The sequence below is a fragment of the Leptonotus elevatus genome, chromosome 4 (assembly GCF_054856555.1).
Source record: "Leptonotus elevatus isolate MCC_2025b chromosome 4, RoL_Lele_1.0, whole genome shotgun sequence".
Classification (NCBI taxonomy): domain Eukaryota; kingdom Metazoa; phylum Chordata; class Actinopteri; order Syngnathiformes; family Syngnathidae; genus Leptonotus; species Leptonotus elevatus.
The window spans coordinates 22752123-22767238 of NC_141242.1; the positions used below are offsets into that span (position 1 = coordinate 22752123).

The window sequence follows — 15116 nt, forward strand, 5'->3', positions numbered from 1 at the left end:
CCTCAGGTGGTTTTCCTCACATGCTTTCTCTGTGCTCCGTCATGACTTATTTTTATTTATTTTTTACATAGGACGGGTTGGGGGGTGAACATGGGGATGTTGCAGTGAGGAGGAGGGTTTATTTTTATACTGTATTTTGGATGTTTAATAGCACAGCACTTTTTTATGTATGAAAAGTGTTTTGATTTGTGTCTGTCATGCTTAGGTTTGGCTTTGTGTCCTGTCTTGCTCGTTAGGTTTTGTTTGCATCTGTACTCGTCATCCTGTTCCCTTGTCATCCAATCATCTCCTCCAGCCACTTGTGTCTCTCGTTGTCTCGTCAGTTGGCTTGTATTTAGTTTCCAGGTTTTGTTCAGTCTGGGTTGGATCATTGTCGCTGCCACCACTCTTGTGTTTTGTTGTAACTTTGATTTTTGGTATTTTCATAACTTTGTTGGTTTTGTTTATTTAGAGTTTTACCCGCTGTTAGTGGTTCTGTTAAATAGTTTTCAGTATTGCATGCATCCCTACCGTGGTTCTCCTGCCTCCCTGCATTTGGGTCCTCCACCCCATCGAGACAGAAAAGTGCTATATAAATAAAGTTTGATATAAAACTTGGAATTGTACTTCCTTCAAAATGAGATGAACGTTTAGTCTATCCTTTATTGAAGGAACATCTCTATACATTTCTAAATTGGTTTTGTTTCATGTCAATTATTTCTGTATGTAGTATTCAGTTTGGGGGAAAAAATCATCATTGGCAAAATTAGTAAATATAGACATATTTATTGAAGGATGTTGATGGCAAAAACTTTGGCAAAACCAGCTAAAGCTTTAGTACATAAAAAATAAATAATGGAATTATAGTATGCAAATCGGTAATCAAAGCATCTGTCTTCAAATTATTTTGGTCATTTTACCCTTGACTGTCAAAACTTTCCAGAAAGTATATACAAATTAGTTTGTTTTAATTCAAATCGTGTAATAATAGGGTGAGCCAATTCTGAATTATTCAAAATAAATTGCATGAAAAAGTTCTCCTTTCAAATGAAAATACTGAATCATTTACTTATTTCAGAGAAGGCAAAACAAATCTTAGGTTAAGATCTAAAATGAAGACTATATTTTCAAGGTGGGGGGGGCTTTGTTTACTCTATCAAACAATTATTAAAATATAATTTGATACACTTAGCTATATTTGACAGCAAGTGAGGGCATCATAAAGCTTTTGCTTCATCCTTGAACCAATTTAGGACGCTGTTTTTGTTCTTTGCTATCCACTTCATGTTGGCGATGGTTCTCTCGATGGACTGATCCACTGCCAGGGTCCCCGAGCCAAAACCAACCTCTGCATTATCTTCTTTGAACTGCTTTAGCTGCAATGGCAAAGAAAGTGTACATTGTTATTAGAATCGTTAGTAATGCTTATGAAAGCTTTGTTGAACAGAATAACATTATTTTTATTTTATTTGTTTGCCGCCACAGTCAGGAATAATGCATCTGGTATGATAACTGTTAGATTATCTAGAAAAGCAAACCTGTTGGAGCTCAAAAGTGCTGGAAAACCGTTTGGTGACTCCATTGATGAGGTTGGAAAAGGAAAAAGATCCACCTCCATACCTGTAAGTGCAGAAAGACAACAAGATATTATTATATTTTAAAACTTTACACAAAGTTTCAAACAAACACTAGTAAAAGGTAACTGCCGTGGAAAGGGATATGTTTAGTATTATTTAATGAGAAAAGAGCACACACAAAAAAGAAGCAGGCTTGAGAATAAAGTCATATTTTTTTTCAATATAAAGGATTCGGAATTGATTGAGTATTTTTTTCAGTCTGTACTAGAGACTGAGTGATCAAGCAGAAATGTCAACTAAAGAAAATAAATAAAATATTGTAAATGCCGTCTTGCTTTGTACCCCCTGATCATTTTTAAAACTTCATTAGGGACTTTCAGTCTCTAATCATCTACAATTTTGGAAGCACAATAGTTCATTTTCGTGGATGGGACCATCGTAATTGAATTCCTTGATGACAAATTGACAAAAACCAAGCAGAAAAGTTAACTAAAAAAATAAACAAGTAAACAAACAAATATTCGCTTTATCAAACGTTCAATGTGTATTTAACATGTTGTGTTTAATGCACTGGATTGATTGTTAACTTGAACATGTTGCACTTGGCCTGAGATCAACAGTCAGCACAGCAGAATTTGAACTAGAACAAGTTTCACAATGATCAAGCTGTAAAGCTACCATTCAGTTTTGATGTCACATGAGTGGGACCGTTTCATTGCCTTTAGATTCTTTTCGTCAAATGTCAGGTAAATAAGTCACCTGACATGCCATATAACTGTAGTTAAAACTTTTACTCTGGGCTGTAAAGTTTATTTTAGCACTTTTAAACAGTCATGCTGTGATCTTTAATGGTTAACAGGCTACACGTGACGGACTTAAAAAGTATTACTTCATACTCACTGTGTGAAAATGTATGACCAATGAGCCCTGACAAAGTCCCAAGCCAGAGACTGGCCAATCACATTGTTGGCAATGTAGACAATGGTGGAGGTGGCATCCTGCTTTCGAATCATGCTGGAATTCAGCGTGTACTCCAGGTACCTGAAGAGACCCGCCACATTGATTGTTAAGTAAAAAGTATGGTATGATGTAATGATGATCTGGACAGAACTTACTGTACCTATTTAGCAGCCAAGGCTGCTTTGTGCAAGCCAAAGCAGCACGGAGTTTTTCCGCTTCAGTCGCAATGGTAGCATTTTGAAATTCAGACCAAGCAAAGTCCCACTCTTTAGCGCCCCCTGCTGCAACGGCATTGCAGTAGACAGTAGAACGTAGGTTGGGGTGTATTCTGGAGACAGATGGCGTTTCAGAAAATCACAAATGGCAATAGAAGTACAAAATGGACACATCTTACTATTCACTTACGGGTTTATTTTGTCATCCATCCATTGCTTGAACCACATCGTGGCCTTCTCTTGGCATTCCGGATGGCCTGTCTTGCAAGCCACACTGATGGCATTCACCTGATTGTACCTGCATGTAAATCCAAAATTATGAACAAGGACTAACAGTCTAACAGAGTAACAGTCACTATGATTAAAAACAGGAATCTTGATGAATATACAGTAATAGCTTAGTGACTTTTTAAATAATAAAGGAGTCTAATTTGTCTAGTCTAATGCATAGTGTGGCAGATTATATCAGGGGCAAATGAAATGTTTCCTTCACTCTTTACTCACTGATCCATGTGTCCATCTGGTACTTTAGTCCAATTCTTAGTCAAGTCCTTATAATAGTCAAACAGTGGGATGACCTGCTTTTTTAAGTAATCCTGAAACAAACAAGAATGAGCTTGAATGATATGAGCAAATAACATTTGCATGCGCATATAGCACATACTGTAAATACACACGCATGCGCATAGTATAAGTGTGGCAACATCTAGTTCTTGAAAATAGCTGCTCCTAAAACGTCGACTCGATTGCGAAGTTTTCAAAACAAAAGAAAATGGAATGTGTCTCTTTGAGAAGTTCTTGTGGGAATATTTGTGAAGAAGCATGAATATCGATCATAGGTCAGTGGTGTTGGATCACAGTCTCTGTCCTGGTTCATCCAAAACTGCTTGCTCTGTGTGGGCTAGTCAAGACCTTCAACATCAAACTCCATCCTTGCCTTACTGAGCCAAACTTTATCCACCAAGTTTAATTCCAAAATGTTTATTCTGAGGCAACTAACAAGCTGAGCCGGAAGAACCCCCACCTGCATTGGACCATAAACCTCACTACGATCAAACATGAGGTAGAAGAAGTCCAGGTTGTTCAGGGCCGACTCCCAGGGCATGTATTCCCTCTCCTTATCCAGAAACTTGGTGGTTTTAAGAGCCAGCACCGTGGGGACGAGCTCCGCCCTTTTGGGGGTTAAAGCATTGCAAAGATGAGTACAACATTAGTCCGTTTTTCATACCATATCTCAACTGCATATTATTTAATATAATACATGACCGCATCTGTTGTGTTCATGACAAAGAGGTGGTTATTAAATTGTATTTTATTCATCGAATGGTATGATTGTCTACTTTTCTAGTAAGTCAGGGCTTGAGACTGTGACTAATATGCTTGCAAATGTGGCTAACCTTTCAATATGGGATGGTAAAAATGTCATCCGTTGACACTAGTTTTGCATGTTTCTGCCGTTTAAAACGTGGCTAAAACTGTTTCTGTTCGGAAATTAATGAAAGGGGAGCGCTTTGAGCAACACTAGGTGGCAGTGTTACTCTGCAGATAACATTGGGACACATGAGAGAAGGAGAGGAGTTCTAAGATGGCGACTACTTGAAGCAGAGGTTACAATACGATTTGCTTGTGAACTACTTTATAGCGTGTTCAGTAAACATTTTTTTTTTTTGTATACGCTCTGGCCTTGTTATTTGTGTCCCAACACCACACGGTCTATTGCTGTTTTTTTTAAATGTTTTAATTTAATTTAATTTAATTTAATTTTATTTTATTTTATTTTATTTTATTTTATTTTATTTTATTTTATTTTATTTTATTTTATTTTATTATACAAAATGAGGACAGCAAAGCCTTAGGGGTCTTCTTTTAAAATTATATAAAATAATAGACTTGTTTTGTCAACCACTGCTTGTTGCAGACAAAGTCTTGTTACAGAAGAATATTTTGCAAATAGCAATAATAATAATAATAATAATAATACATCAGCTTTATATAGCGCTTTTCTGGACACTCAAATATACAATATAATATCTTGAGTTACTGTCAAGCTTTACGTCATACGAAACAATGGTATGCCTATTAAGACAACAATACATCAGCAAATACGGTCATGGTGTACCTCCCCAAAAAGGGTGCAACCAAATCCTATGCTGGTGCGACCAATTGAAAAAGTTGGTTGCACAAATGCAACAAGTGCAAAAATTAGTGTAGTTATTAGCTGTGTAACAAAATTGCAAAAACAGATTGCATTATAATGATATTTGGTCAAATAGTTAGTTAGTTAGTTAGTTAGTTAGTTAGTTAGTTAGTTAGTTCGTTAGTTCGTTAGTTCGTTAGTTCGTTCGTTCGTTCGTTCGTTCGTTCGTTAGTTAGTTAGTTAGTTAGTTAGTTAGTACCTGGCCAAGTTGAAGGCGTCATCCACTAGCTGAGCTCTGTTGATCACCGGTATGATCTTGAGAAAATACAAAAGTCTTATCACTTGACTGAAACAAATCAAAAGGTGTTGAAAAACTGTGTGGTGATGTCACAAAATGTCTTACAAAATGGTTGTTGTTCAGACCCTCCAGCAGCTTGTCCCAATTGCCTTGGTCGTAGTTAACTCTGTAGTAACCCACTACATTGAGATTGGCCAGAAGCCAATCGGACTCCAATAACTTCATTGACTCTACTGTATCTAGAGAGAAGAAACATAACATGGGTTAGTCACTATTATTAAAGTATATTATGTGCCAAGGCTGGTAAAGGTACTGGTGTTGGGGATTTAGACATACAGTTGATACTGACTGGGACAATAGAGTCACAGGCTAAATCTGAACAATAGACTGCATCGACTAAGATAATAATATTGTCAAAGGGGTGTTTATTTGAGAATAACTTTTTTTTTTTTTTATTGGTGGCTACGTTTTGTCAAACTACTAATGCAAATTACCTGTTCCTTTCGTTAACCATTGTTGAGCTTGGGGGATTTCATTCTTCATCCACCTGATAGGTACAATCCATTCATAACTGCAAAAGACAATTGATTACTCATACACATATGTTCGGCCACTACCAAAATATTTTTTTGTTTTTCTTTGTAGTTTGTAGTAATTCCTCCAGTGGGTATAATATCTTAACTGACTTGTATTTCTTAAATTTAGATTTTAGGTTTGTTATTCATTCATATTTGAATGTACAGTTTTACAAATAAATAACTACCATATGTTGAGTAGGGTCAAATCATAGTTATTCACTTGCAGGGGGAAAAAATGATATGATATACGATATATGATATACTTGTCTTTGGATGAAGAAATTTGAAAGTATTTAAAACTGAACACAATTCATACTTGTAAGGAGATGGAACAGTAACTTCGGAGTCTGGATCCAAGAGAAAATGTTTCTGGGTTATAACTCCAGTTGTTGTATTAATTGTAACCACGGGAAAGCCCATCTGCAGCACCCAAGTGTTCATGATGTCACGGACAGTTCTATTTCCAGGAAGATCACCTAAGCCACTATCGGCAACGGCCTGCAGAGACAGAATTGTTCTTTGTTCAACTGACGCGCAAGTTACAGTACTGTCCTGCTTCCGTGATGTCACACATTTTAGACACTGTTGATTTTGTATTTACAGGATTCATTTTTAATTTCCTAAATGTATATGTTTCTACATTGGCTGACTAAAGGCTGGGAAACACTGAGCTTCACACATGGCGCATACTCTCAGTAAAACAACTGACCCCATGCACGTGAACCCACACAACACACACAGTCATGAACTCATTCACTGCCATACACACAGCATGTAGCAGAATATGTGCCACTAATAGAAGATACAGGGTACAATTTATTTTTTTGTTATATAATGATACATGAAAAATACTTGCCATTTGAAGATGCTTCCACAGGTCTGTATAAACCGCATTTCCAAATGCAAATTCAGCCAGGTAGGTCTAAAGGATATAGACAAAGGTAAAAGTGGATATAACGTGTAAATGCAGCCATCATTGTACATGCAATCAAAGCCTACTTTTTGGCAGGGGAATTTTTCAATTTTCAACAATCACTTTTTGGGCAAATTTGTTAAAACAGTTACTGTAATATGACTTAATATGATCTGTAGAATAAATTTAAAAAAAATGCTAACCCTGCTTCCATCTTGCACAAGAAAAAAATAACTCTGACCCCGAAGAAAAATAACCAATCAGAGACAGAAGGTGTGGCCAACAAAGTGTCAATCATTCACTGCACGTGTGCGGGCACTCTGATTGTGGGCAAACCACCACTGCCTCATATTGATCTGCTACCATTTTACCCCGGAAAAGCACCTAATTCACAGTCAAGTGTTTAGTATGACACTAATGTTATTGATTCAGATTTTCATTTTTGGAAAATTGACAATTCACACACACAGTTTTTGGTTCCATTTTAAAATGCACTAAACATTTACAGCTAATAATGTGCCACAGTTTTGCCTTCAATTTAAGTTGCACCATCATTTATAAACATGTCAGGAATAAAGCTGAATAAAATCATCTTTATTTTTAATTTGCATATACCTTAAATAATTTAAGCTGTAAGATAATGACGGTTACATAAGACCAGCAGCCTGCTGGTGTGATATGCTGCGATTTGGATATGGTCCGATAAGTCAACTAATAGTGACGAGCCGACTACTATCGGTGACTTGTCGACGAGTAAAATAAGTGTTTGTGGCAACCCTAGTTTTAATATACAGCATTTTCCTAGGTCGTGAGTACACAAACTGTCAAAGTTAAAATTATTTCAAGCATCACATGAGTATTTTTCAGGCGGTAAATATTGGTGCAAACAATCCTTACCCTGAGGCCCTTTTTGAAGATTTCTTCAGACAGGAAATCTGATAACATCCTTAGTACAGACGCTCCCTAAATATGAAGGAAAAACATGTAGATCAAAATGCAAATTAACTGATTACCCAATAATAAAGATGCTTTTTGCTTCAGTTAGAGCGATGTTAAAAGTTCAGGTAGGTGTGAAAGGCCTGCTGTAGGAAGTTACCTTGCTGTATGAAATGGCATCAAACAGCTCACTGATTTGTGCTGGTTTCTGGATATCTTCTTCTTTGGAGGACAGAGGGTGAGAGGAGGCCAAAGCGTCGATCGCAAACACCCTGTGCATATCGCTCAGCACAATAAGATCTTTCTGTTGAAAGAAATATTTGAAACAGCACGGTCACTAACTAGTGCTTGATCGAAATCATTATCATCTAACATGAGAGTGATTCTGGAGACTGTGAGTTGGAAAGCGATCCTCACCACATTCCAGTCAGGTTCAGCTTCATGTGCTCCAAGGTACTCAACATATGACGCAAAACCTTCATTGAGCCACAAGTCATTCCACCACCTCAGGGTGACCAGATTCCCAAACCACTAAAAGCACAAAAATAGAATACTACTACTGCTGCTGTAACGGTGACACTTGACACACACACGCACACACACAGACAACACCCCCCCCCTCCCCTCACACACACACACAGTGCAGATGAAGGCAATAAAAGTCATAAATACAAAAAAAATAATGTATGCTAAAAAAAAATGTAAATGGCAATGTCGAAAAACACCCCTCTCGCTTTATTTTACACCCCCCAAAAATTGCTACTTTGAGGTGTGATAACTAAGCCATTTTGTAACCACTCAAAATGTTCATTGGCATCAGACCTATCCATACATGTGTATTTTATATTTATTTAAATACCCCCCCCCCCCCCCATGACGCTACAAGTCCAAAAAATGGACTATGAAGAAAACTGTGTTGTATATGTACATTTAAAAAAATTGAATACTTCATAGGTCATAATTAGAGCTTTGAATAAGGGAATAACTAACATAACTACAAAAAATAATAATGTATGCCAATTTTTGTGCCAATGGCAGTTCGCCGGAAAACACCCCTCTTGCCTTATTTTACAAAAAATGTAACTGCTACTTTGAGGTGTGATAACTAAGTCATTTATTTATTTATTTTTTTCTTTCAACCACCCAAAATGTTTATTGGCATCAGACCTATCCGTTAGGGGTGGGAATCTATGAATGTCTCACGATTCGATTCGATTCCGCTTTTTGTGTCTGCGATTCGATTCAGAATCGATTTTCGGTTAAGAACGATTTCTGATTCAAAATTATTTGATTGACAATGATTTTTGCTTCAATTTATAAATGTGCAAAGAATCGTAATGATCTACTCCAGTCTGACTCGCTAATGCTAATTAGCGCGCTACTCGCGGCACTTTTATCACTCAAAAGAACGGCTCCACGCAGCAAAAAAAACTACTTTTATTGGAATAACTTGATCAGGACTTTTTCCTTCTACTCTCTATTGTGGCTACAACTTAACAGTGCAACAGACCGCGTGGAACCACACTGCCCCTAAGTGGCCAAATCGAGTACAACATGAACAGCGCTCCCAATAAAGGCACACATAGACAAAGGCAAGACAGTATAAAATAATTTAAATAAAATCGATTTTGGGACATTTAAAATTGATTGTGAATCGTACTAAATGAGAATCGCGATTCTTATGAGAATATTTTTTTGGGGCACACCCCTACTATCCATACATATGTAGTTTTTATTGTATTTTTAGTTTTTTTTATAAAAGAAACTGAACAATTTTTGAAAGAAAAGATTCCAAGTTAGTAGCCAGATGTCAATGCTTGCTTCAACTGAAGGCAACAAAACCTACAAACAAGCAGAAAGTGAAGGTGGTTGAAGTTAAGGCATGGTAGAGCATCTCCATAATCTATCAAATAATTTGGATAAATCCATTGACTCCAGACAGTGAATGCTCATTAACAAATTATTTCCATCAAAGTAGTGAATTTAAAATAAAAATGCACTGTCTGAACCAGAGTTGCCTGGTCTTGCCTTTGGAGTGATGATGAACTTCTACCTTTCCACTCATATTTGCATCTACCACAATGGTTTACAAAGTGATGTTTTAGGCCTTACTGAAAAAAGGTGTGATGCATTGTTAACCACTATTTATGTAAACTAACCATATGAGCCAGTTCATGGCTGATGATGGCGGCGATCCTCTCCTTGTTGCCGTTGGAGGAGAAGGCTTCATCGTAGAGGAGAGCTGTCTCTCGGTAGGTGATTAGACCCCAGTTCTCCATGGCTCCAGCATTAAAGTCTGGCAGGGCTATCTGATCTGTATTCAAGAAGAGTAAAGCAACTGTTTATGTTTGCAAAAGGCAGCCTTTGAATGACTGCTGTTTCTGTTTAACGTTGTCATTTATGACCAGTTAGGATGCAGTTCCCAATCGAGCCATGAAATACAAACATAAAGAGATCAAATAGTGCCTCTGATGAGCTGATAAAAGCTTGTCATTCTTCAACAATGGATGATGAATGAGCCTACAGTGCTGTCAAAGAAGTCCATTGAAAAGTACAATTTGGTATGTCTGCAAGCTACTACTAGGCCTACCACAGAAATGCAGCCTTGTTATTTTACCGTTTATGGATCAATTTTCATTGTTTTCAAGTTCATTCTGATTACAAATACTGCCTTATTTCTGCATAAATACAAAATACTAACATAATGAAATCATCTGCCCAAGAAGAAAATTCATATATAGGTTGTTTAACCCTGGAAAGTAGAAACAGCGTATTTGACTTACCTGACTTGGGCAGAGGATATGTGGAATTGTAATATTCCGCAAAAAACTTCAGGATTGGTCCAGTTTTGCTAAGAGCATATTCTCCTTGGCCAGCCTGAATTGCTGACTTGCGGGCAAAGATTCGAATCTAAACCGACAAAACACAGAACAGAAGCTAATGTGAAAATGAAATACATCTCATGAATTGAGATCTCTTAGATTTACTCGAACAAAGCAGCGTTACATCGATTGTCTTTAAATGCTAACACTCAAAGACTGATGATGAATTTGTCTCTGGTCTACTGCCGCTAGCTGGCCAGGCCTGTGCTAGCCTTGATACAGTAATAATAGAAGAACATTTTGCCTTAGGATTGACTCTGAGCAGGACTGTTTGTTTTAGCCATCGACTATTTTTTATGTTAACGCATTTTATGAATGTATTTGTTCACTTGTATAATTCTGACAGCTAAGAACGCTAAACTAAACTGTTACTTATAAAAATGTGGTATTTGTCTGTCAAGACTTTGTCCTTAAAACGGATTATTTTTATTTCTGGTCATTTGCATGGGGTAAACCTTTTCCAAATGGACAATTCCAAGCATCCGGGCTTTTCTGATATTTCCACAATGCAACGCAAATTGCAAATGCTTCCTTTACACGGCGTATTATATTGCTTTGCCTGTGACGAGCATGCAAACCAGGCAGATTGTTATAGTAGTCAAATTGTTAAGGTTGTGCTTTCATTGCGTTGTGTTTTTTTTTTTTTTCAGTCTCTGATTGAGTAGAGGGCCGTGTCCTCCTGCGCCGCACCTGTTTCTCATTCACAAATCAACGCTTTGTAAGGACTGGAGTATTGACCTTGCGACGTCCTCGCCCAAGAGCTTTATTCTGACTTTGTGTTCCAAATTCCTATCGCTAGCTTCGTTTCTTGTTTCCAGTTTCTCACGTGAGTCTTTTGAGACATAATTTTATGTTGTTGTTTCCTTGGCTTATTGCCTGAGTGCTTGTTAACCACGCGACGCGTTGAGCCGTAGTTTTGTGTTTCCTCAGCTTTACGCTTGAGTGATTAGTATCAACGTGTTGTTTTTCCCCACGTCGCTTTTAGTTTATCCGCTTTGTATAGCTCGTTTTGTATTTTGTTTTTTTTTATTCACGTTGTGCGATTCTACAGCCCTCGGGTGTATTTTTGTTACTTTATTTTCCTTGCATACTTTGCAAGCGACTTTTGTCAACTGTTTTTCTCCTGGCTTCGTCCAGCGCTTTGTGTCGTAGAATTCCGTTGCGTACAATTCAATTTGTCAATCCACACTCTTTTGTGTCTCTGCGTTTGCGGGATCCACTATCCGATTGTTCCGGAAATCATTACACAAATAGCATTTAATCAAATGTTGAAATTGAAATAGTCCTAACATATCAAATTACAATGACCCAAAGTTCAATGCTTTTCAATGAGCGAAGAGCTCTCTTTCACTGAGTACGACCGTCATTTTAACTTGTGACACAAGCTCGGAATTGCCCATAGAAGGTCAAAAAATGTCCAGGATTGTATCTTTAAAGGTCCGTTGTATTTTGTTTGTTTTGAGCACTTGCTATTGTGACATACTGTATGCAATGCAAACATGTATTTACAAATTTGGCTTGTTGATAAGCTCAACAATAAACCTATACAAGTGTTGGTATTGCTGAATTGAATACATTACCGTGACATCATCAATCTTGTTGGTGATATTACCGAAGTCACTGACAATAAATGCCAATAGATAGGTGGACATTTTCTCAGTTGGTTCAAAAACTGTCTGCTGTAGAGTCTGATCACCAATGATGACTTCACTTGTTTCTGCAGAAAATGATATGATGGATTGTAACCAACAGCACAAAAATGATAAATAAGTCAAGGTAACAATAATCTGGATGAATGATCACTGCCACGTGTCTGAACCTTTTTGTTCGCCATTGGAGAGTGCCACAGTTCCACGGTCGTGTATCAGAGTGATGTGGAAAATTGCTTTCATAGCCGGCTCATCAAAACAAGGGAAGGCCTTCCTGGCATCTGTTGGCTGCATCTGAGTTGTTGCAACAACCCTGAACAATAAAGCGTATTAAACTTGTCATTTCACTGCATCAAATATAGTACTCTGGAAAAACTACTGCACTCTTACAACTGCTGGGTTAAAACTTAAAAGTAGTGCCAACTGGGTAAAATAGCTAACTCATTGCTAGGTCCAAAAAGGACTGCGCCAGTGCTGGGGTTTTATACCCAGCGAGTTGGGTTGAGGATTTGATCAAGCATGTTGAGTCAAGATTTTGATCCAATAAGGGGTAAAAAGTTACAAAACGATACATAATAAGTTGCGCTACCAAACAGTGTGTTACCAGGTTAAAAATAATGAGTGAAGAACTTCACTTAATATGTTTGGCACAGTTTTCACACCTGATGCCCTTCCTGACACAACATACCCTTTTTTAGTCAAGCTTGAGATATAGATAGAATAAAGGGTCTTGCCTACAGACCCAACTGGCTGTTACCGCTCACCATGACCAGGATTTCAATCAGGATCACCATGTTCATCATCAAACATGTCAAGGAGGGCAATAAAATGTCTTATAGATAAGAAAACAGAGAAGCAGATTATCTTACACACGTGAATGTAGTAATGATTTTTAAAATATATTTTACTAACAAAAACAGAAACAAGAACACATACTTTTTTACTCCATCTTCCATGTATTCACTTCTATAGAAGCCTCCAAGGTCATCAGCCAGCTCTCCAGTGAACTTTGTGTGAAGCTTGTACCGCTGGTCCTTTATCAGTTTACTATCCAGCATTAAGACCAGGTACTGAGTTTCTTTCTGGGGCCAGGAGGAAACTATTGAGGGAGCTTTGGTTTCACTATCCACCGCTATGAGCTCTGCCATTTGGTCATTCTCATATTTGCTGTAGTTCAGCTTATTGGAATGGATGAGAATCAGATTTGTCTCCTCAGCACACAGAAATTCTACACTGGAATCACCTAGAATGACATTTAGTGTGATATGATGGAAAGAAAGTGAAGAAATGATATTAATAGTTGAAAATTATGTTCAATAAATGTAACACAAATGTGTAAAATGTGTCTTTTTCTAAACCAGAAACTACTATCTCAAAGTCTTGCAATATGACAGCAACAAGTACTTAGGTCAGTCAAAGCTGTGAGTTTGTATAGGTAAAGTGGCAAATCACTTGAAGACGTTGTGACAGAAGAATTATATTTATTTTATTTTATTTGACATTTTGAAAATGTGTCCATTACCCCATCTTAAAGGAAGAAACAAGTTTTGGCCACATTTCTAAATGGTGCTTCTAGAATACTCTAGAAAATGCGAACCAACTCTAAATTTGGAAAATTGGATATGTTTATACTGTATTGGGAAAGGAGACAAAAAATTATGGAAACTTTGGTCAAACCAATTTTTTTTTTAAATGATTTTTTTCTGAACAAATATTCACAACCAGATAAAAGACACCTGCCAAATAAAAATCACTTTATCTAACATTGTGTTTAACTATGTTCTCTGGCAAAATTTAGTCATGAGAATTACAGCATTTAACAGTTTTTGGGTGAAAAATTTTAGACTACAGATTCAATAAATAAAGACTTTACCTGTAAAAATATAGAGCGTTGTCTCTGGATCTGGAGTAAGCCGAGGCCACAGTGAGATGTGATAGAGTTCTGGTACCAGGCTCTTGGGCAGTCGATATTTGTCCCAAGGATTGTTGGATGGGGCAGTTGTCGTGGCAGCGGGCTTGGATGTAGTTGCTGCATTTGTTGGGGACACTTGATTATCATTTTTAGTCTTTTCTTGGGAATAAACCACACTTAAGGCTATTATAGTGGCCACAGCACCAGCTCCGAGGATGATACAAACTACCCCAACAGCTTTACTAATAAAGAACCCTTTCCCCATTTTGCTGCCAGGAGGTGAACCCTAGTCTGAAGCAGTGCATACAATAGAGAAAAGGTCAACTTTTATATATAGCCCTGTACAGCATTTCTCCTCCCTTTTTTTTTTTTTTACTGCATCAGCTGATGAGTTAACAGTGACATTTAACTTAACCCACCAGTTACATAAGGATGATTTCATTACTCTAACAATTAGTAACTTGCAATACTTGTTACTCAATACTAATTGCAAAAGTTAAGTACAGTAATAATAAATGTTCTTTTATTTAGTCATATTTAAAAAACACACTAAGATATACATTCGTATGCATTTTTTGTACATCATATAAAGTCCTAAATGCCCTAAAATATGAGTATCATAAAACAGTTTGTGACATCAATCAGTCTGCCAGAAAGAAAGTTTGACATAATATGACCAATACATCTCCAATATATTAGTGACAGTTTGTGCAAATTTGTACAGAAAAGGTATTTCGATGTTTTAACACATTACAGTTTAGTTTGGAAGATAGGGACTTTCACTTATCAAGGTGCTGATTTTCTGTATTGAGAGGTTTACTATTCTACCTGAATGTTTGTCATTGGTACCAGTGATGGGCAAAAATGACGGAAAGAGCACTATCTCCTGTGTCACAAAGGATATGATTGAATGGTTTGAGAGTCAATAAAACAGCAGGGAAATGATAAGTTGATAATCATATTTCCTTTTGTATAACACCCCACAAGCAGTAAAGCACGACAGAGGTCACCTTTTGCTCTAGTAAGACAATAAAGATACAACCAAGTCGAAGTGAATTATTCACTTTCACCCATACAATA

At 37.2% G+C, this 15116-nt stretch overlaps 1 protein-coding gene across 2 annotated transcripts; it reads right to left on the reverse strand.

Annotated features, from left to right (window-relative positions):
• Positions 1–787: 787 nt before the first annotated feature.
• On the reverse strand, positions 788–14316 carry anpepb.1 (alanyl (membrane) aminopeptidase b, tandem duplicate 1). Of its 2 annotated transcripts, none has more exons than XM_086073298.1 (21): positions 13998–14316; positions 13061–13367; positions 12295–12437; positions 12056–12192; positions 10377–10503; positions 9753–9907; positions 8011–8124; positions 7754–7897; positions 7555–7620; positions 6597–6666; positions 6061–6271; positions 5661–5737; positions 5272–5405; positions 5128–5183; positions 3756–3903; positions 3236–3327; positions 2922–3029; positions 2677–2844; positions 2457–2597; positions 1518–1599; positions 788–1355 (listed from the first exon to the last, which is right to left on the reverse strand). In XM_086073298.1, exons 1-21 carry the CDS (start codon positions 14299–14301, stop codon positions 1197–1199), a joined length of 2943 nt encoding a protein of 980 aa, XP_085929424.1. In that variant the 5' UTR covers positions 14302–14316; the 3' UTR covers positions 788–1196. The 2 variants fall into 2 exon arrangements, with proteins under 2 accessions (XP_085929424.1, XP_085929426.1); XM_086073300.1 differs by having other exon boundaries at positions 6061–6242; positions 6601–6666; positions 13998–14301.
• Positions 14317–15116: the final 800 nt, after the last annotated feature.

Excerpts from the sequence above, each read along its gene's own strand:
- anpepb.1 (XM_086073298.1), bottom strand. The coding sequence starts at position 14,301 with ATGGGGAAAGGGTTCTTTATTAGTAAAGCTGTTGGGGTAGTTTGTATC. Across the intron at positions 13,368-13,997 it reads AACGCTCTATATTTTTACAG|GTGATTCCAGTGTAGAATTT; the intron begins GTAAAGTCTTTA and ends ATGTCATTCTAG. Across the intron at positions 6,272-6,596 it reads GAAGCATCTTCAAATGGCAA|TTGAACAAAGAACAATTCTG; the intron begins GTATTTTTCATG and ends CTTGCGCGTCAG.